The sequence below is a fragment of the Strigops habroptila genome, chromosome 3 (assembly GCF_004027225.2).
Source record: "Strigops habroptila isolate Jane chromosome 3, bStrHab1.2.pri, whole genome shotgun sequence".
Taxonomy (NCBI): Eukaryota; Metazoa; Chordata; class Aves; order Psittaciformes; family Psittacidae; genus Strigops; species Strigops habroptila.
The window spans coordinates 74,751,146-74,772,404 of record NC_044279.2 but is presented as its reverse complement, the minus strand read 5'-3'; the positions used below and the strand labels follow the sequence as shown (position 1 = coordinate 74,772,404).

The 21,259-nt window shown below is 51.1% G+C and overlaps 1 protein-coding gene across 3 annotated transcripts; it reads right to left on the bottom strand.

Annotated features, from left to right (window-relative positions):
• Positions 1-614: 614 nt before the first annotated feature.
• Positions 615-21,072, bottom strand: TOM1 (target of myb1 membrane trafficking protein). 3 transcript variants are annotated; one of them, XM_030478000.1, is made up of 16 exons: positions 20,927-21,072; positions 13,488-13,572; positions 12,176-12,254; positions 11,883-12,032; positions 11,618-11,752; positions 11,222-11,368; positions 10,117-10,233; positions 9,536-9,669; positions 8,844-8,877; positions 8,162-8,270; positions 7,051-7,171; positions 4,556-4,631; positions 4,049-4,111; positions 2,455-2,514; positions 2,097-2,133; positions 615-1,993 (listed from the first exon to the last, which is right to left on the bottom strand). In XM_030478000.1, exons 1-16 carry the CDS (start codon positions 20,976-20,978, stop codon positions 1,845-1,847), a joined length of 1,548 nt encoding a protein of 515 aa, XP_030333860.1. In that variant the 5' UTR covers positions 20,979-21,072; the 3' UTR covers positions 615-1,844. The 3 variants fall into 3 exon arrangements, with proteins under 3 accessions (XP_030333860.1, XP_030333861.1, XP_030333862.1); XM_030478001.1 differs by lacking the exon at positions 4,049-4,111; XM_030478002.1 differs by lacking the exons at positions 13,488-13,572; positions 20,927-21,072 and adding an exon at positions 13,046-13,481 and having other exon boundaries at positions 1,831-1,993.
• Positions 21,073-21,259: the final 187 nt, after the last annotated feature.

The following is a 21,259-nucleotide window of genomic DNA, read 5'->3' as shown; positions in this document are numbered from 1 at the left end:
GTTGTGGATGCTCCATGTTCAAGGCCAGGTTGGACGGGGCTTGGAGTAACCTGCTCTAGTGGAAGGTGTTGCTGCCCATGGCAGGGGGTTGGAACTGGATGAGCTTTAAGGTCCCTTCCAACCCAAACCATTCTATGATTCTATGATAATTTAACTCCTTCCTACAAGTCTAGGGCTCAGATGACACTATCAAGTTGTTCAGTCTCCTCTTAAGAATCCTTCCCCCAGCTCCCACTCAGCTGGACATGGAGGGATGGCACGGGGACAACTGAGGACACCCTGTGGATACCAGAGAGCCCTTTCATAGCAACTCTGTTTCTTGCATGTCTTTAAGTGACTTATGGGCTGCAGTGTGGGTATTGGATCTGGTCACAAGGCAGAGAGGGAAAATAGAGGAGGTAGGTCGCCCTCTTTTGCTATTTTGAGATGGGCTGTAATCACCACCCCAGTGAGCACCTGCCTTGGCTTGCAGCAGCCCTGGGCCCCACGCCATGCCTCATCTCAGCACCACAGTGCCCTTGCCTTCTCATGGAGAGCAAATGTGGGTGTATAGCCTCCTCTCCCACACAGGGTCCTCCCCTCCTCAACACCAGCACTGAGAGCACACGCAGATCTTCACGGGAAGCTCAAGACTTTGCTCCTTTAATGTGCAATAAAAAAAGGCAACCCTCCTGCACTTGACAAGAAACCCCACGAGCAGGAGCCCCGGGCTTGGCATCCTCCTCCCTGGCTGCCTTTATCATTGGGCAGCATGTGCAGGTTACTCAGAAAGGTTCTCCTCCCCGTGAGCAAAAGAGCTTCTGGCTGCGGCAGGGCTGCTTTGCTGGCATGAGATGACTGATGTCTCGCTTCACCTCTGTGCCCACCAGCTGAACAAGCGATCCCAGCAACAGCAGCGTGTAACAGTGTCGATGTAAGGGCCTCCTGCTTTAGGGAACAGCACACACAGCTACCCTAAGGGAGTCTACAGCACTGGCCTGATCAGAGACTCAGTGAGACTCCCCACACCACGGCGTGATGTGGTGGAAGGCATCAGTGGATGTGAGAGAGGGAGTTGGGATCGCATCAGGGAAAGAAGGGGGAAAAGCGTAATAATGGGAGAATTAAATTAACTGCAAAGAGTTTGCTGAAGGCACATCCTACCTCGCAGCAGACAGCCCCTTCAGCCTGGGGTACCGCTCACAGCTCAAGCCCTGTGTGCAGCGAGGGCTTTGGTAACTGGCTGTCATGCAACAGAAACATTCAGGCTCTGGGTAGGATTATGGATAAAATAATGGGGAGGCGGAGGAAAGGAAGAGAAAGAGAAGGGGTTGTGAGTGGGAAGGTGTTGCATACCACAAGCACTTGTGCAAGAGACACTAGAGCAACAGGGCACCTCTAACATTAGTGTTCCTCCTCTGCCACCTGTAATGCTTTGCATCCCCATGCTTTCCTGTCCTAACACTGTCAGGCAGAGGGGTGGAGGGACGGGGTGAGGAAAGAGGCAGGCAGGAATGATTTCAGCCTCTCCTGTTTCTTGGGCAAGAGTTCTGTCTGCTTCACTGGAGAGGAGGATGGGCAGCTTCTTCGGCTTTGCCCACACTGTACCAAAAGAAAAGCCCACTGAACTCCCACACTTTCTAGCAGCTTTGAAAACCCCCTTCACAAGTATATTGTGTGACATCCCTAAACACAATAAAGATTATCTGAAATCTTAAAGCAGCTTAAAAATAAAAACAACTCAAAGGGAAAACAGGAAGAGAGTGGAGGAAGGGGACAGAGTCCTTCCCCTGCTGGCCCCTGGTCAGAGGCAAGCGAAACAGCACACACAGCCTCTTGCTCCACAGCACACCAGTCCATAGCATTCACAAGGCAAACATAGCATCATCTTCCTTTGCTTGCTTCCGATGATGGCTGGCAGCAGGAGGGGAGACGGATGTCCCTGCTGAGGAACTGGACAAGGTGGGCAGCCGGTCCGCAACTTTTGCTCGCTCTTCCAAGAACTTGTCAAACTCTGGCCAAGAGAAGAGCAGGGCATTAGAAAGGAGGTTGGTTTGTGGAACAACCAAGGTGCTGCCAGGAACAGCTGGAGACAGGGGTTGGCTTGCAAGTCTTACCTTCACTGGTGACACCTTTTGCATCCTCTGACTCCCCCTGGGGAAGGAGAAGGGCATGGTTAGAAGCAAGGTAGACAAAGGCATCTCCATGTCTGCATGGAGAGAGACAGGATAGTGTTCCCACCCCTTCTGCAGTACAGACATGTTAGAGTGGCTTTAAGCCTCATTCGCTAGCTATGCCTCCCAGAAGGCTAGTTATACTGGTGTGGTATCCCAAACCCTGTGTCCTTGGCTCTTCCTCCCCTGCTCCCTCTGAGCAGATTCAGCAGTGCCAGTGCTGTTGTACAGTGCCTAAAATCTAGCCCTGCAGACAACTCTGGCAAGACTGCTGGCTCCAGGGAAGCAGCCGCTCACTTACCACATCAGTGGAGAGCCACTTTTCTATGTCTTCCATGAAATTGGCTTGGGGAACCGGCACCTAGGATAGAAGGAGAAAGAGCGATGAGGCCAAGAGGGGATACTCCAGGAAACCCCCTCTGCAAAAAGCAAGCCCAACCCAAAAGCTAACCTTCTTGTTCCACTGTTCAGTCTGCTCAGGCCCTTCCCAATCCAGCCAGTGCCACTGCAAAGCTCTCCCAGCTACCAGTGCCACCGCTCACCTGCTTCCTCTGCCCCATCCACACCCAGACACACACAGCTTTCATGATACATGCCAGTAAAAGCATCTGGGGTTTGGTGGTTGGCTTTGGGGTATTAGGACTGGACCAGGCTTCCCATTTTGGTGAGGACTCACTAGGTGGAAGTTAGCTGCTTGTGTTAGGCAGCCAGAGAACAAGAGGTGTGCTTTTTCCCACAACTCCTCCCTTCTACAAACCAGTGACAAAGTCTGCAATGCAGAAGATATTGGACATGCCAGGTCTGGCACACAATAAGGGGGAAAGGCATCTGCCAAGAAGTGATTCCCATGGAGCACAGCGAAGAGACACCTTCGTAGTGGACAGACATAACCTTGGAGGAAATCAAGCCTGATTCCAAACCCCAGATCCTTTTCTCCAGTCATGAGCTCCTGAACAAAGCTGAGCAAGGAGCAGCCCTTGGTAGAGGCTCCACAAGCGGAAGCATGAGAGAGTGTTTGTGGGTAGTTATTTATTAGCGTCCCAGTATGTATAGCTCCCTTGATCTCAGGAAAACAATAAAACCAAGAAAAAGAGCAATGCCTTCTTACCAAGAACAGGCAAATTTCCCCAAACCAGGGAGCAGAGTAATTACACAGCTGGCAGATGGATGAATGGTGATGGAAGAGGATGTGTGAGATTAGGGAAGCTTCGAAGCAAACTGGCTTTTTCTACCCAGAACGGAAGTCTTTGGAGTAGAAGTGCATTCAAGCCAACTGGACAGCATGTGGGGAAACTTCCTAGAGCAGACATCAGTTTGGGCAGTGCCCATTTCAGGAAGACAGGCTAACAAGCTTCAGACCTTCAAGCAAGTGTGTCAAAGCCTCAGTGTGCCTGAGGGGACATAATTGCAGGAATTCCTGCTGCCAAAAGACTGAATTCAACAGCCTGAAGGCTCAAACAATTTAGAGGAGGAGGCCTTGAACAGGGTAAAAGCCAGAATGTTTTCCTCCAAACGGGGCAGCTCATGCTGAGCGGGAGAGGATGCAAGGGGAATAAATGGCAGCAGCCTTCCTCATGATGCCACCAGCTATTGCCTCTGCCCCAATCACCCACCTCAAAACAGGCCATCCTCTAACTCAAAGAGTGGCACACGCTCTCTTGGCCTCAGAGCTCCTATGATTTTTTCTTAGAGTCATGTTTACTTGAGGAAGGACTGACAGTCTGCCTGCTTCTTTCCCAACCCTGGTCTCCACTACCAGTCCAGACCAGGGTTGCTCCATTTCAGTTTGCAGCCTCTGCTGATGTTTGCTGTGCATCCTCATGTGCTGTGCCAGTGCCACTTCTAGGTGAGCAGCCCCAGCTTCCTTCCTCCTTCCTGGCACTCCACGATCTCACCATTCCTTGCCGCATCATCCACTTAGTCAGCTGGGCTCCATCACTAGAGGCACCAGACTCCCCCTGCTTGAGAGACAGTCTGCACTGAAAGCTGCTATTGCAGAAGGTGAGGGAGAGGGAAGGCAGTGGGTTTAGGGTAGGGGAAAGAACACACTAGTGCTGGTGGCCTACTTCTCTGTTTGCAGAGAGAAGGCAGCTGGCCTTGGAAACCTGCTGAAGTGGGGTAAACCATACATTTCCAGGTGGAAATTCCCTGCAGATATAAAGAGGCCATCCTGTTACTGGCTAAGTCAACCCCAGACTTTCCATAGTTCCCCACCTCTGGGATTTAAAGAATGAGGCATATAGCCCAGATAGGAAATGCAGGTTGGTGGAGACTGGGAGTCAGTTCTAACATCAGCCATGTTAAACACTTGATTTTTCCCAAACAGACAGCACATTTATTGCTTTGGTGAGCAAGAATACTTTTATTTCCAGTGGTGCACTAAAAGCTCTGTGGCCACTTACCGTTCCTGTGTTCTGCTGCCGGGCATCCAGGGCACCAGCAAGTCCTTTGGAGGCTTGGGGATCTTCGTACTTCACCCTGAAAGCATGAAGTTAAATAACACACAGGCTGATGAGATGCCTGAGAGTGAAGAGCAGGAACTCCTAAACATATATTCTGTGCTTCTGACTGCACAACTTTTCATCTCTCGTCATTCTGCTCCCAAGAGCTTCTAGAAAGGTGTGCAAAACCCCTACTAAAGTTGTAGGCCACCACAAAACAGACTAAGCTAGTTACTGCAACATCACGGTGGGATACCACAGGACAGCCCTGACACATGATAGGAGGATGATAAGGCAACATATGAAAACAACCATACAACAGACTAAAACGCAGACTTACAGAGCTAGGTGCATCAGTCATGACACTCGTCTTCTCTGGGGTTGACTACAGAAGAGAGATAACTAACACAGACTGACCAGAAGATTACAGCTACTTTAGAAAGGATTCAAGCAACAAGCCCCTACATACCTACCTTCACAGACACAAACACAGCTCAAAAACATTTCTTTAACTGACACCACTCAAGAACTGATGGTGACAGAGACTCATTTGTCTATGCTACCCACATAGGATGTGAGACTGGATGATCAGAAGAGCCTAGTGTCGCTCCAAGATCTCCAAGTGCACCATTACAGCAACCTCTTTCCACACACAGACATCTCATCCATAATCTCCCTCATCCCATTTCTGTGTCCCGTTTAGGCTGCTACCACACATGCTAATGCCACACGTCACCATTTGATCCATGCAGAGCGGAGGAAACAGTCTGTCCATGCTGGGAGAACCATGCTGAGGTTTCTCCCAGAAACTCTCCTCAAGTCTCTTCTGCAGCTGCTCCCGGGACCCTTTCTGCAGATCCAGCAGACCATCAAGTGGAGCTGTTTTTGTTGGGAGCCAGGGGCTTGGGCCACCGGTGCTCAAACTTCTCGAAGAAGTGCTCATCAGTGAAGGGGCCACTGTGGACAATGGCATCAAGGATGAAGTACAATGCTGCTATCATGCAGCTGATGAGGAAGAATGGCAGGAAAGGCTTGAGGTGTTTCAAGCACTGCTTTGCTGAGACACACATGAAGCATGGGGGGGTCAGGAACAAACCCCAGCGGCCCTGCCTGTGTCTTCTGCCAGCACGTCCCGTTTGAGAACAGCAGGGCGATGGGTCTGTTCAGATGGACGGAGACACTGAGAGCAGAGGCTGGGGAGTGAAATGTGAAGCCTGAGCCAGTGAGAGGAGAGGCTACCTGGCAGGAGTGCAAGTGCAGGCAGATGGAGGAATAAATAGAAGATGTCTCGTTACTTGTGCAGAGATCATAAGCCTCGGTCTGTTAAGGATTGCGCCACATCGGAGAGGATACGATTCCACCCATGTCCAGATCTCTCCCAGCCTCTAGCACTGAGCACATACTGGTGGCTCAGATTTCAGGCCCAGACTGCGTGCTGTTGTGACCACTGATTGTGTCCTAGACTTTCTCTGTCCTCAGGCAGCACACCCCACAGTAAAATCGGCGGGGAAACCCATGGGCAAAACATGGAGATGTGTGTCAGTCAGGAGCTTCCCCACCACTTTTACCAGAAGCAGCCTGAGGCAGAGGAATGGAAGGAGACATCCTTAAGAGACCTTAACTTGCTACTGTCCAGCTGCAGAACAAGGCACTCCAGTGGACAGAGATCAGGAGCACAGGTCTTTGGGGGCTGGAAGCAGCCATGTGCCTGTGGGCTTTACTGCTTGGAAACTGACAAAGAGCAGGGGATGACTATGACAGGCAAAACAGCACGAGATCAGCCTCAGTCTCTCAAGCCAAAGGGACCAGCCAGCACAGCTCTTGTTGGCTCCTCCCAGAACAAGGATTCAGGAATCCACTCTTTGCAGTAGAGACTCTTCAGTAATGACTCTTCAGTTCAACCAGTACTATTGAGACTCCGATCTTAGTGCTTTACACCAGGTCTCAAACACATTATGGAGGAAGAAACATCAGTCCCACTTAACCAACAGGGAAGCTGAGGCACAGACCAGTGCCCTGCCTTGCAAGCCACAACTGACTGCATACTTCCTGCACTCCAGTTCATTACTCTGTCCATTAGGCTGCACTGATATTCAGCAACTCCCAAATTCAACATCAGCCCAGTCAGAGCACATGAGTTCAGAGACAAGAAAACTCAGCCAGTCCCACTCTACACTTTCATCTCCAGACACTGAGTCTCCGTAGCATATGCCTCCACACACAGAGAACCATTTTGTTCTCCCGGTGCCCAGGTGAAGGGGAGATGACGGCAGCATGAAGAAGGACTGGGAACACAGAGGTCACCCTACAAACACTGTGCATCAGAAGAGTGCATTTCTATTGTGTCCTGCTGTCTCCCAGGAGCTGCTGCTGGTTGGGGTCACAGCCCCAGATGCCCTGAGCCCTCCCCCTTTGCAAGAAGGCAGGACAGGACCGAGAGGGGCTGCTACACTCACTCTTTGCGCTGCTCAGCCAGCGAGCTGCCGCGGGTCAGGGCAAACATGTCAAACTCTTCTTCCAGCTTGCCAGAGGTGTCGAGGGAGTGCAGCCCTGCGCTTACGCTGCTCGAGCCCAGGTCTGTGGGAGAGAGAGCACAGTGAGCAGGCAGCACAGAGCATTAAACAGAGAGCTGTGGGCTCGGAGGGTGCTGGGTGGAAAGTGAGCATCAGAACTGGCTACACTGCTCTAGGCCCACTCTTCTGCAGCACAGTCTATGCATGTGTGTAGTGTTGTAACAGAAGCAGTTTCTTCTCCTGCTGAGCAGATATTTTTAGCTTAATCTCAGGCAGCAGCAGCAATTTAATGCACTGATGCTGAAGGCTAGATATTCCTGACCATTTAAGACAACTCAGAGGGAATTGCTACATAACCTGTGGAAGAGGATAACCTGTGCTTCTGGGCAAGCATCTCTGAGACAGGTGAATGGCTTTTCATGACTCAGGCATCATCTGAAAAACCCTGACTTGAAAAAATATCTCAACTGGCTTTGTAAAAACGGTCTTGCCAATTTTCTGTAGCTGCATCCAAAGCTGTACTAAATGTGTTCACAACTAGCAAGAGCTTCAAGCAGTGCTATGTAGGCTGTTGGTATGTCTTGAAGAACCCTCAGGATTTGTCAGGCTTTCTAAGTAAACAACCTGTCACATCCTGGGTCCTGAGCCCAAGATGCTCATGGTTGCCCTTCCTGCACAGCTTAGCTGCTTGTCTTCTCCCAAACCTCAGTGGTCAGCCTGACACCACACAGCAAGAGAGGCAACTGCACTGCTGCTTGGCACTGCAGAGGGAGCAACTTTCCCCCCTGCTCTGCTGGAAGACCCAGTACTTAGTCACAGCCTAACACTGTGTCATGACCCCCACAACATCAGGTGTGGATGCTGAGACATATGCTTGTGTGCCTTGGGGCATATACAAGTTTCTTCATGAGTTTATAAGTTGACAATAGACCCTATTTCTCTAGGTTATTTTGTGAATATGCCTAAATAATCTGGGGAGGTGATTCAAGGGCATGAAAGGATCCCTGCAGCAGCACAGGAGAAGGACCGAGGGGAAGACTGCATGGTAACTTACTCATTCCAGCCAGCTGAGAAGAGAGGTTGTTGGTGACTTCAGGCTGTCTCACTGCAGAAGGAGTACTAGGTCCCAGGTCAATCAAGCTGTTCTCTGCCTCATTTGGTGCCTTTGGAGGGAAAAAAAAAAGGAAGATGACAGAGTTTCTGAAGCTTGGACACCTTGACTCTTCAGTCCTAGCTCATTGACGCTGAAGAGGGGAAGCCCTTCTTTACCCATCGGAAGATACCAGTTGAAAAGCCTCTCCTTGTGAAAAGGGGAACAGTTGTCAGAGAGAATGGGCTAGGAATAGTGTCCCAGGGCAGAGTATGCCTTGGTAGCCAACCTCTCAGCTCTGCTGGATGCCAGAAAGTAGGGTATGTGCTTGCTGGTTCAGAGGACAGGGCAACGCTCAGAGGACAAAGGGAGGTTCATATGGGAATTGGTCTTCTCAATGTTCAATACCAGAAAACCATAACTGCTGCTGGTCTGCTCTTGCTCTTTGGGTGAGAGGAAGGCTCCCACTGGTAGGGAAGGAGAGGCCAGCAGTGGGAATGGGAGCGTCCTGCACACCAACATGGCCTGGTGCAGCTGGGCTGGGAGAGAACAAAGGCAGACCGAACCTTTCTCCAATTCAGCAGGACACTGCTGGACCTGCAGGATGCAAACTGAGCTGCACAGAGGGGCAGTTGTTCTGAGTTACCTTAACTGGCTGTCCTGTCCGGAGGCGCTCGAACCTGCAAGACAGATGACAGGATGCATTTCAGTAGCACCTGCTTATTCACCCCCAACCAAAGAGATTTCTTATAAGGCTTGGCACAGCCTGCTCTTTCCTACATGCTAGGAAAGGGGGACCATGGTTTAGGGCCCAATTCCCCCTCAAGACCAAAGACACTACAACAAGGCCCTGAGAGTTGGTATCTCCTGAGAGATGGTGTGAGGAAGCTTCTGTGGTCCTCCAGAGCTACTTTTAACCAAAATGGCTGAAACCCAGCTCTCCGTACAGACACAGGGACTAAATTCTCCAGACTTCATCCTAGCTTAAGAGATGGGTTTGATGAAATGGAAATAAAAAGAAAGGAGTGCTGATCCCCACCTGGAAAAGTCCTGTCTGTCCTTGTCTGCCTCAGAGCTAGAAACGCAGCTCCTTCCATGCACTTCCCTCCTTCTTCTGAGTTATGCCACAGGCCCATCTTTATATTCCACCAGTAACTTACACAGCAGTTTTAAAGGGACAGGAATAAATCAGCAAAACCTGAGAACTGGCTATGTTGTCAAAGATGGCTGATACAGGCTGATACATCTTGAGTATTATACTCATGGGCAGATCAAGAAGGCCATCAAGGGGGAGTAAACTCTTGTGGAAGATCAGAGCAGAGAAGGGAAGAGAGGTACCTTTCATGGCGCAGAAACATGTTGTTGAGGTTGTCATTGATGAGGAGCAGCTCCTCAGTGAGTTGTTCGTGGAGAACACGGGGAATCAGCTCCAGAACACGCAGCTGCATGGCTCTGCATGTCCGATTCAGCTCCTGCTCACAGCAAGGGAACGTTACCACAAAGGTCAGGCTAAGGCTGAACACTCATAGGTTTGGAAGTCTGACTGGGACAGACCCCAGAGGCTATTGGGGTCTATCAGCAAGTGTTGATGGGCAGGAAGTATTAGTGTAAGAGGTAAACTGACTCTGAGCCTTACAGACCATAATTGTATGCCTCTTGTGTAACACTTCACCCAGAAAGAAAGGCCCTTAGGAACTACAAGTCCCCATATGAGATGATTCTAGCCTCAATAGTGCAACTTCCCTTGGCTGTTAAAACTCCACCTTCTCTGTTTCTCCCTTATCCCATCATTCCCAGATAAGCCCCACACTAAACTCTCCAATTGTTCCCCACGCCTACCATGTGTCATGCCTCAGGCCTCCAGTCATTGCTAAATCAAGCAGCATGTGCCAGCCCTCTGCCCTGCCAGCCTTCCTTACTTGCAGCAGCTCCAGGTCAGAAGGCTCGGCCTGGGTGGGCACCAGCTCCGTCAACATCTCTGACATGACCTTCATGTTCCCATTCACCACTTCCAGCTCACTGCGCAGCTTCCCAACCTGCAAAAGGGAGGGCAAATGACAGCTCTGCCCGAGAAGATGAGGAAGATAGCTCAGGAAGCTCTGAATGGCAGCACACCGCTTGTGTGCATGTGTTCACAGAGCCGAGTGGCCACTGGAGAGCTCTTTTGTTACTATTCAGTTTAGCTCTCGGGAGCTCCCGGCAGAAGGAAGCTCCATTATTTACCATCAAGTTCATTTGCTGGTTACAGATGTCAAGCCTCACTTGGGATCTTTGGACACTAGCCTAGCCTTGATTTTTAATAGCCAGCACAGGCTGCTGTTCTGATTAAAATTTCTCCCCAGCTAGCACCTCCTGTGTGGCAGCCACTCAAATAATTTAATTTCCAAAGCAGCATAAAAGGCAGGAGGGAGAAATGAATTCCCATTCAAAAGGCAAGCCTTAGCTAAGCGTGCAGTTGAAGCTTTATCCCTCTGGTTTCAAAAGCTGCTAATGAGCGTCTTGAGAACAGTTTCTAACCTCTGTTCTGCAGTGTACCAACAGCTGGAGGTTTGGTGCTGAAGTCATATGAAGTCAGGGTGAGGAAGAAGAACAGAGGATGGGAAACAAGTGAGAAAGCCCTGGCCTTTGGAAACCACATAGCCAGATAGGGTTCATTCATATTAAGTCAGCAGTGAGGCAAAATAAAGATGATAAGGAGTTATCTACTGAACAAGCTTTTGCTATACAGCATTACAAAGACCTCGCTCAAAACCTGTGTCTCAGTTCCCCACTTCCCTGTAGGCAGGAGATCTTCCCTCTACCTGCCAGCAGCCTTGTCTTGGGAAAATATAACCGCTCAGTGTTTGTGGTATCCCAGCTTATCGCTGTAGCCACAATGGAAGTCTGACGAGCTCTCGAGGGACTATGCTTTAGAGGAATCGCTCCTTGAGGAAAGAGGCTGAGGAAGGACCAAGAGAGGGTTTATGAAACAGCCCCCAAATGCAGGGAGAGTCAGCAACACCATGGGGATCATGTCCAACTCACCTGCTCTGGTGTGGGTGTGATGGGTGAATCGCTGGCTGTGCCTCTCCCGGTGGGCAGGGTGACAGGATGGAGGATGGACTCTATCTGCTGAGGGGAGTTGACCGCAGGTGAGTTCTGTCCGGACTGGGAGTCGGAGCTATACACAGTCTACACACAGAGGTGGGAAAAGTCACAGAGAGATGTTAGACACTCACAGCTGACAGGACAGTGGAATTAGCAGAGAAATGTTGATGGCAACTCCCCATCTGCTTTCAAAACCTCTTTCAGCAAAAAGGCTGTCCTGAAGCTTCTCACTCCCCAAAAGCCCTCTAAATGCAAGCTAGAGTTCCTGAAGTCCCCTCACAGCTCCAGAATGGCAGCTGCCCAGCACCCTTTTCTTCAGCAATGTTCCCATACCCTCTGTGGTGTGTGGATGGGTGACAGCATGTCCAGATCAGTCATGGGGAACTCCAGGCCTTTCCGTCTCAGGTCTTCATACACAGCAACGACACCGGTCAAGTCCGGCGAGCTGCGGAAGGCGTCTGCCCAGGACTAGGGAGAAGAAGACAGTACAGCCCAATATGACTTACAGGAGTCTTCTGTACAAACACCTTCTTCAGTACAAACACCTAAAGACTAACACTGTCTGAACTGGCACAGATGATCATGCTTCTTGTCTCACCTGGATGAGGGTCAGCACCTTGTCATGCACTATGGCAGGTGGATTGTTCTTCGGCAGGATTGTTCTCACCAGGACACCTTCTACAAAGTCCTGGCTGGATACAAGGACATGGAAGCGATGGCCGCAGTTTTTGACGCATGTCTCCAGGACCTTCAAAGGCAATGAAGCATTAGCTATAGACTTCTCTGCTTACGTGTTTGCCTTGTTGGTTTTAGGCACTTGTGTTTTTACAGCCAGGGACTCAGCTTTACAGCAGGCTATCACAGAGCTGAGAAAGAGCCCTGACCACTCACCGTCAATGCCAGCATAACTTCATGGAAGTTCTTATTCCCTACAATTCTCTTCTTAATGGCTCGGAAGGCATCTTTGGGCCTGCAGGAGAAATCAAAGAAAGGTCATCAGAAGGTTGAGACCCACCTACAGAGAGGCAAAGCAAAACAGCCACTGGCTCTGGATGACTCATACACTCAGCAGGTGACCTTCCCCACCATGTTTTCAGGACAGCTTGAAGCAATGGCTGGTGAAGCTGTCTGCCTGTGGTTCTGCAAGAGTGGAGTCCTGCTGACGAGTGCTGTTACTGAAATTGGAGGCCTCTGTGCTGATGTCTGCAACAACTCAGGGTGTTGAGGAGGCCAGGAGCATATTGGCTTGTGGAGCAGCATAGTTGCTATGGACGGGCATTAGTAGACCAATGGGACAGCTGTGATGCCAGGAGGGTACGGCTGTGTTATCAGGTGCCCAAAACCGAAACACCAAGTGGCCACAGCTTGGGACTGAGAACTGGGGACAGAGACAGGTGTATTTGCACTGTGGGATAGCATGGAAAAGAATTGGTGACAGATCTGTGAGCAAAGATGTTTGACTTTGTTTTCATATAACTGTGAAGCTGAAAACTGGGCTTGCTAACCCTCTGTCAGCATCACTGTGGGGTAAGACAGCAGGAGTGAAACCTACATTTTTTATTCCATGTAGCACCTTCCTTTTTACATGCTGCTCTTTACATCTCCACTGTGACAAGGAGTAGCCCCCCTGAATTCACTGGCAAATCCCCAGATCCAGAGCTAATGAGCATGGCAGATTTCTGAACATCTTTCCATAGGGATAGGGGACAAAGCCTCCCCCACCCACTTTGTGTATGTCTGAGTGACTGTACATGAAAGTACCTGAGAAGTGAACCCCAGCAGGACTTGCACACTCAGAGGACTGAATAGCAGCCTGAGATTTTCCTCTCTCCTCAGTCACCAGCCTGCAGATTTTTACACTCCCAGGGGAAAGAAAGAGAGGGGTATGAAGGAGGGATAAACTGAAGTGGAAGAATTGCACATATGCCTTTGGAAGATGCAAGGCAGCCTGGCTTGAACTGAGGTTTTCCTGGGGACCCTGAAGGCCTGTTTGAATGGCTCCCAGCTCTCACAAAGATAATGGGGAAGTATCTGCTGTGACAGCTTTGCTGTGTCTTTAGGTCTCCCAGCAGAATCTTGTCTAAGGGACTGTTGGGAAAGCTAGCTTATTACCTCCACCGGTGCATGCTGCCACTGCACTCTAGGGATGCACTGTTACAGGGTGTGCTGAGATCTGCTGCTGGATGTGTACCAGCTCCCTTACCCTTCTTCAGTCTCGTTAATGATGTCGCAGATCTCCATGTTGAGAGCCCAGTCCTCACTCCGCAGGGACCCATCGGTAGCTCTCTCTGGAAAACAGAAACCAAGACAGGGCAAGGCTAAGAGCAGCCCTGGCACTCTCACAGGCTGCTGCTCAGCTGTTGGAATACCCCAGAGCCCAGCCTCCCTCTCCCTGGCTTCCATCACAACAGGCAAGGAGGTGAATGCAGCTGCGAAGTCCGGGTCGCTAAGTGCTCCCCACTAGGTGTCACCACCGCAAAGCACACGGCTGGCCCGCGTTGGCACCGATGGTTGCTCAACTTTGCCCATGCCACCATGCTGCCAACACACAAACACACACTGCATGATCGCTGGTGTCCTGCACACGAAGGGAGGGGGCTCAGCACGGCTTCAGCTCCATAGCTGGAGAAAAGTGAGATTATTTGTTTTGTTGCTGCAGGGCCAGAAACTGTGAGTTTAGTTGGCTCACGCTGACACAGATCCATTGTCAGTGGCACCACTTTTGCTTTGCACCAAGTTAGGGAAATCAAAAAAGTTAGGGAAATCAAAAGAAATCAACCCCCTTATTTGTACATGGGCCCTACAAAACCAACCAAGCAAACATAAACAGCCGAAGCAGGGCTCTCTCTCTCTTGTTTCACGTTTACACCTCTCCCCTGAACTTCTGGCCTCTGGGGATTATGGACAAAAGTGGACTGATGTTGAAGCAATACTGTTTCAGCTTTGATTGTGTCCCCTTTAATTAGCAATTCCTCAGTCAGCCCTGATGTTATTCAAGGCAGAGATTTGGGAAATGAGCAGCTATTACTGAGAGCACCAGTGTCTCCACCCTATAATCAGCCATGCCTCGGCCCCAGCCACACTGACTGACTGATGCCTTCAGGGGCACTACCAGAGGCTGGGGGAAAGAGAACTGCCAGTGGGGCGGGCAGGGCCCAGGCACTCTCCAGACCACTGGAAAAGAGAGACAGGCAGCAGATGGCAAACAGGACAAGAACCATCCTTCACAGCTCTCCTATCCTGTAAAACGCTTGACCTAGCACTGGGGCAAGAGAATTAAAACTAGCCAGACCGGTTTAGCACCTACCAGGTGCTCTTCCAGAGAGCTCAGACTCAACAAGGTACTTAGAGAAGTGCCTGCATTTCCAAAACTGCTCTCCGTGCAAAATCTGGAGCTGGCCCTTGCTGCTGTGGGTCTTCTACCCCTTTGGAGAGGCCCTTCCTCGGCAGAGCTGCCTTTTTCTGCCTTTGGCCCGGCAGCTAATGATCCCTTTGCGGGAATGAAATGAAACACCCATTCACGCAGTAATGAGATAGGACCGAAACACAGGAAAAAGAAGATCTTTTTTAACTCCTGCCTGGGTAAGCACATCCATCATGTTTGGGGATGTCCTGTTTTTAAGGGTCAGGCAAAGAGCTATTCACAGCACTGTGCAATGCAGCCTCTTACGCACGTGTCCCTCCCACAGATTAAACATCATAGCATAAAGGTATCTATCTGTACCTTACCACAATCCAACCGCCACCTTCTCTGTTGACTGCAGAATGTATTGACTACACTGATTACATTGTGGCCACAGCCAGATGCAAGACGGCAAACAAGGGAAAGAGAGCAGCAGAATGTTCTTGATGCTCTTTCACCTTTCTCAAGGTCTGGCTATTTCTGTGATATCCTGAAGGCCCCCTGATTCAGGTGACCTTTTCTCACTTTGAGTATTAATTTTATATAGGAATCCTGGTCTTTTGCAGATCTGAGCTTCCTCAGTGAGGCATAGGAGGTAGCATCACACTGGGTGATGTGGTGGAGAATATAGCCAGGGCAGTGGGCTGCAGGGGAGCATGTCTGGTGGACCAGGGCATAGACCAATGAATGCATGAATGCATGGGGGGAATTTTGTCTGTCAGGGCTCCTTTGGGACAAGGACTCGACATAGCAGCAGAGCTCCAGGTTCCCTCCTGCTCTGGGACACCACATGGCCAGGGGAGACTGATTGTAGATCAGGCTGGTCTGATGGACTTGGCACACATGGTCACAAAGGCACCCTTCACTTGTGCTCTCCTCTGGCATCCCCTGATCATGACGCATGTTGGTTTGAACCCCAGCCTAGCCAGAGGTACTGTACTGTTTGCTGCCTCTGGCAATGAAGCACACGAATCAATCACACAGGGAATGCTCTACTGAAAGAAAATCCACGTCCACTCTTCTCACCCCTGAAGAAAAACACTGCATGTGGAAGGAAAAACCCCACAGCTCAGGAACGGGGGTGAGCCTGCTGGGAAGCTCTGAGCTACAGGAGAAACCAAGGATGAAACAAAGCCTTTAACCACCAAGTCCTTGCTGTTCAAGTCTCCCCAACCCTCCTCATGCTCATTTTCACTGAACAAACATTAATTGAGCCTGCAAACATCCTTCCCTCACTTCCCTATGTTCCGTGGCACTCTGTAACCTGCTCCCCACCACCCTCCCTTTTCCTCCAAACATACCAGTCCTGCCAAGGTCAGGCCGCAGGTTTGCTTTTCAGGCAGGAATGCAAATAAACTGTGCATGCTCCTTCACTTGGTGGCCACTTAGGGGAAAATGGGGCTTCCTCAGAGGTGACACACACTGCCCTGCTGTTACCCTGCAGCGCTGTGGTCATCCTGCTACTGTCATCCCCATTCACACGCTGGTCAATGAAGAACTGCAGGAAAGCAGCAAACCTGCTCAACAGAGACTCAACAAATACAAAGCTAGAAGAGCAGTATTAGGGCACATGGAAAACAGGAGCATGTTTCAAGGACCATGAGGCATTTTCAAGGACAAAGCGCTTGAATTTACCCAGTATAGATTAAGACCTGGCCTAGCTAGCCTTGGGAGAGCTGAAGCTAATGCTCCTTAAATCCTCCTTGCTTGCTTGCTGTCAAAGCCTAGTAAGATATGTCAGCGTTTTCTCTGAAATCCTGAAAAAAACCCCTCCTGAACTTTACTCCTTTTACTAATGCCTGCAGAAGGGAAGGAAACAAAGTCTATTCATTAGTCACATGAAGGATCAGGGCGGCTGGCCCCATTTCATCAGCCGTAATTAGCACATGAGCTCTCTGCCCCTCATGAAATCTGAGCCTGGGATGGCTGGGGACAGCAGCAAGACCCTAAAAACAGCAAGCACAGGAGGCAGGGCACGGCTGCCCGCCCAGTGGTTTGCCTGGTGGGGCTCATCAAGCCGCCTCTACTTACATGTGCAAACGAGAACTCCCCCCGGAGGAGGTTATCGGAGAGCTTATGAATGCCATCTCCCTCCAAGCCTGAAACCAAGTGGCTGTTGAATGTACAGGAGGCCCTTCCTGGGGCCACTTCAAAGCCACATTGTTTTGGCAGCCAGTCCGGCTCCCCGGGTGTGACAGCACTGGGGTTTGTCTGATTCCAGTCTGCTGCCTCACAGATTGCTCGGATAGACCCAGAACCGCTGGGGACTGTGGTACGGGTTGAACCAGAGCATCAACTCTTTTCCTGCCTGGCATTTGATGTGGTCCTGCTGACTGCAACTGGGTTATAAAAGTTAGGTGGAATAATCAGATCAGAACTCTGAGCTGCGCATAACTGACACAGCGGAGCTGTACGTTGCTTCGTGCTGTGAGTGAATTTCACAGCTTTGCTTCTTTTTGAGTTTATTGTCTCTGCCCTCGGGGCAGGGGAGAGCTCGCTGTGGGACTGGCAATCTGACCCAGCCTTGCACACCGGCACTACAGCAAATAGCCTGGAGAAGTACAGGAGCCGGGGACAGAAGATCCTGTTCCCTTTGCTCCCCATCACAGATCTGAAGCACTCAAAACCAGCCAGGCGCCGTTCAGAAGCCTGTGACCTGCTCTGCTATAGCTCATCAGAGACTGCAGGTCTCTCCTCCACGTCAAGCCCTTAACCAGCATTCCCTACAGTGCTCTGTCTCGCTGGCTTTACATTCATCAGCAAAGCATGAAGCACCTTCTCACCCATTTCAGCAGGTGTTTGAGGGCACCAGCATTTCGTTGCATGAGACAGCATAGGTTCAGCAGAAAGCAATGCAACAGTCCTTTCTCCCCACCTTCCTTCAAGTCATACTCCCCCTGGCCCAAATCAGCACCCTGTACAAAGAAAGTCTCCTTGCTAAGCCTCGTGCTTTCGCTTCCCTTGAGGGAATTTCAGCACCAGCTCAGTCAGGACTCCACCATTTAGCTGTATTGCTTCTCCAAAGACAGAGGGGACAACGTGCTTTCTAGAGAGAACAGAGATACGGCTCCAGACCTAATTCAAGGATGGTGATGGGCACAGACTTGTGCTGCTGACATAGTGCTGTGGGTATTTGGGTCCCTGAACTTCTCCTCCTCCTTTCCTGTGACTCAGCTCATACTCTTAGGGATCAAAACAACCTTTCAATTGCTGCCTTTGCCCCTTCTCCTCCAGACAGAGTGGGCACAGCAGGCAAGGCAGTACCCTTTTGAGAAGCGATACCTTGCAGGGCCCCGTCTGGCTCTACTGAGAGGAGAGCATTACTGACAACAGCTGCTGCCCACCAGCTCCCAAGGTCCCAACTCCAGAGGGGTGCAGGGACACCTGCAAGCTGGGATCCAAATGGCTATGGGGATTTTTCTGGCATATTGTGCTGTATCTGCCCCTCTTCCTCACCCATGAGCTTCTCTTAGCTGCTCCCTCTCTACAGTCTCAACTTTTCCTGGTTTTCATGCTTAAAGCAACCGCCAACCACAAAAAAACCCCTCTTCAACTCTATGCTTACACCGTTACTTCTCTCTCGCCTGCTCTCACTCACTGAAATAACCTGTCTTTGTCCCTTTTGGTATTGCTGTAATTACTAGTTATTCCAGACTTCCAGGGTCAGGAGAGAGCATTGGTGGTTTCCTCTCCATTCTCTCACCCAGAGCACCACCTTGGAATTAGACTTTCCATTTTTAAGTTTCTCTTAGCTCCTAGATGGAGGTGCAGTGGATTTCCCTTTGGAGAGGGGGGGAATCCAAACGACGATGCTTCGGCACTCTTTGGAAAACTTCCCACTGGTTGGAAGTACTGTGTTTAAAAAAACAACCCACATACAACAAAAACAAATACCAAAAATTCTCCAAACAAACAAGTCTGTATTCATCTTACTCGGGAAGAGACATCACAGTCCAAAACCAGGACAGAGGCAGCTTTTTGTGACTGAATCTTAGGACTGGGTGTAAGAAGTTAGAAAACCTACTCCTCTGCAACTGACTCATTCTGTGACTGATCACTGAGATTACCTGAGCATCGTTTGCCTTGTCAGCAAAATAAATGGGACTTACTAATTAACATTGATGAAGGAATTTGAGAATGTTGCTGCAGTGTGCCACACAGGATTGTACTTTTTGTTCCTCAGCCTTCACCTAAAGCTATTTTAGACTTTATAGGCTCTATCAGGCATACACGACTTTGCCCGAGTAATTTGCAAGGACACAGACAGCCCAAAGCAGCAGTGCTGTGCAGGTTTGGTGATCAGGCTCATGGGTTCAACATGCAGCTGCCACGGACCTACCGAACAAGTCTGGGTAAGTCATCTTCGCGTCTCAAATTAAACAGGGAAGATGATAAGCATTTATCCATGTCCCCAGGATGTTGATAGGTGATGTTCAAAGGGAGAAAACATTCATATTTTCAGTCACCAGACCTTTCAAGTCTCCATACTGAGTTTCTTTCTCATACACTGCAATTCCTCCACCCCTTCAGACTCCCATAACCTAAAGTAACCTGAATCATCAACATCTCTCTACTGTCATACCTCTGATTGATAGTAACGACTCTAAACTTCTCTTTGACAAACCGCTTGAAATACTTTTTTATTCTTCTTTTCTGTTGTTTTGTTATTGTTCCTTGAAAATCCCATCTTTAATTGAAGCAAAGCCCAGAGGGAACCCACTTGCAATCTGGCTACTGTATTGATGAGAAGATTCAGAGGGCTTGAAGAGATCTGTGACGTCTAAAGATAACTTCAGATTGCCTCTACCCAAACACAAAAACTTATCTGATGCACTCACTGAGGGAATCAAAGAGCATTCATTCTGGAAAGGGAGAGACGGCTTCGCCTGGAAAGCGTGATGAAACATGTGACATTCATCTGGGGAGATGTTAAAGATCATCTGAGGTTTTCATTACAGAAAACCTTCCCTGGGGATCCTTCCCCCACCTTGCTATGCTAATGCGTCTCGCCTATCTCTCCCAACACTAGAGAGTAGCACATCGCAGTGCCCTTCACCCATCATTTGGACAGTGCTCTTGCGGAGCCTCTAAAACAAGCGATGCTTATAAAAGCATTACCTAAAGCAGCTGCTTGCTCCCTTCCCACCCCAGCGCAGCAGCCTGTTCACCCAAGCAAGCACACCAGAACGTACTGAATCAGGGACGAGATGTTCACAGCGAAGAACAGAGGTCTGCGCAAGCGTCAAAAAGCAAGATGAAGTAAGCGCATACATTTATAGATGGCTGTGCATGACCTGGAGAGTTTAAATGGGCAACATTTAAACACCCTTCAAGCACAACTCGCACGCATTTAGACAATGGGAAGAAAGATTCTGAGTATTTTAAGAACTGCATCTCTATTTTGAGACCTGCCAATGCTCTCGCGCTTTCTAACTATAGCATCTCTTCGCTCCACTTTCTCAGGCTGTGTCCTTCTCCTGTGTTCATCTAGTTGACCTGACCACAGGGACTAAGACACAGAGTGGACTCCTGGCGCTGGCCCCATTGCCGGGGCTGGTACTGAGCCCCCTGAGAATGCCCGTGGCTCAGAGGAGGTGCTCTCCACAGAGCCTTGTCCTAGACCTCCGTGCTGGGAAGCTCAGGGCGGGCAGCCCACCCCGGGGTGCCCAGAGAGCTCGTCCTTCAGGCGAGGAACACCGACCCGGCTGGGCGAGCCGCGATGCCCCCGGCAGCCTGCAGCTTGGTGATGGCGGCCACCTGCCGCCCTGTCACCTCAGGGAGCGCAAACCCCCTTCCCGCCCGGGACGCGACAGCGGCTCCCGCCGTGCCCCGCGGTTGGACCCCGTCCTTCCCGCGAAGCCCCCGCGGAGGTGCGGGCGGGAATGGCCCCGAGCCAATCGCGGGCCTCGGCTCCGCCGCGGGGGGCGTGGTTCGAACAACGGGGCCGCGGCCCCTTTAAGCGAGGAAACTTCACCTCGCCACCTCAAGACCCCTTCGCGCCCGGATTGGCTGGCGGGGCCGCCGACGGCACCGCCTCGGGCTGCGCATCCGCTATTGGTCAGCAGCACCCGTCAGTCAGAGCGGGGTTCTCCCCTGATTGGCCCCTTCCCCTTCTCCGTCCCGCCGCGAAGGCGGGTGCCGACGCTTCCCGGAGGAAGGGGTCCGGCGGGCGGGCGGGCGCCCCCGGGGGCAGGATCGAGGCATGGCGGGGAGCGGGTGGAGGGGCTCGCGGGGCTCACCGATGCGCTGCCCCACGGGGGAGCTGAAGGGGTTCCCCAGGAGAAAGTCCATCGCCGCCGCGCCGCGATCAGCTGACGCCGCCGCCGCTGCCGCCGCTCACGTGACCCGCGCGCCAGGCCGGGGCGGGCCCCCGAGCGGGCCCCGCAGTGACGCCAGCGGCCGCCGCCCGGGAGGGGCTGAGGCGCGGAGCGGTGCCGGGCCCCGCGCCGCGGCTGCGGTGGCACGCCCCGGTGCCGGGGAGCCTGTGCTGATGGGGCTTAGCTTCCGTAACGCGGCGTTGGGGCGTACCGGCGCAGCGGGTACGGGCTGGCACCGCCTTCCGCGACGCCACC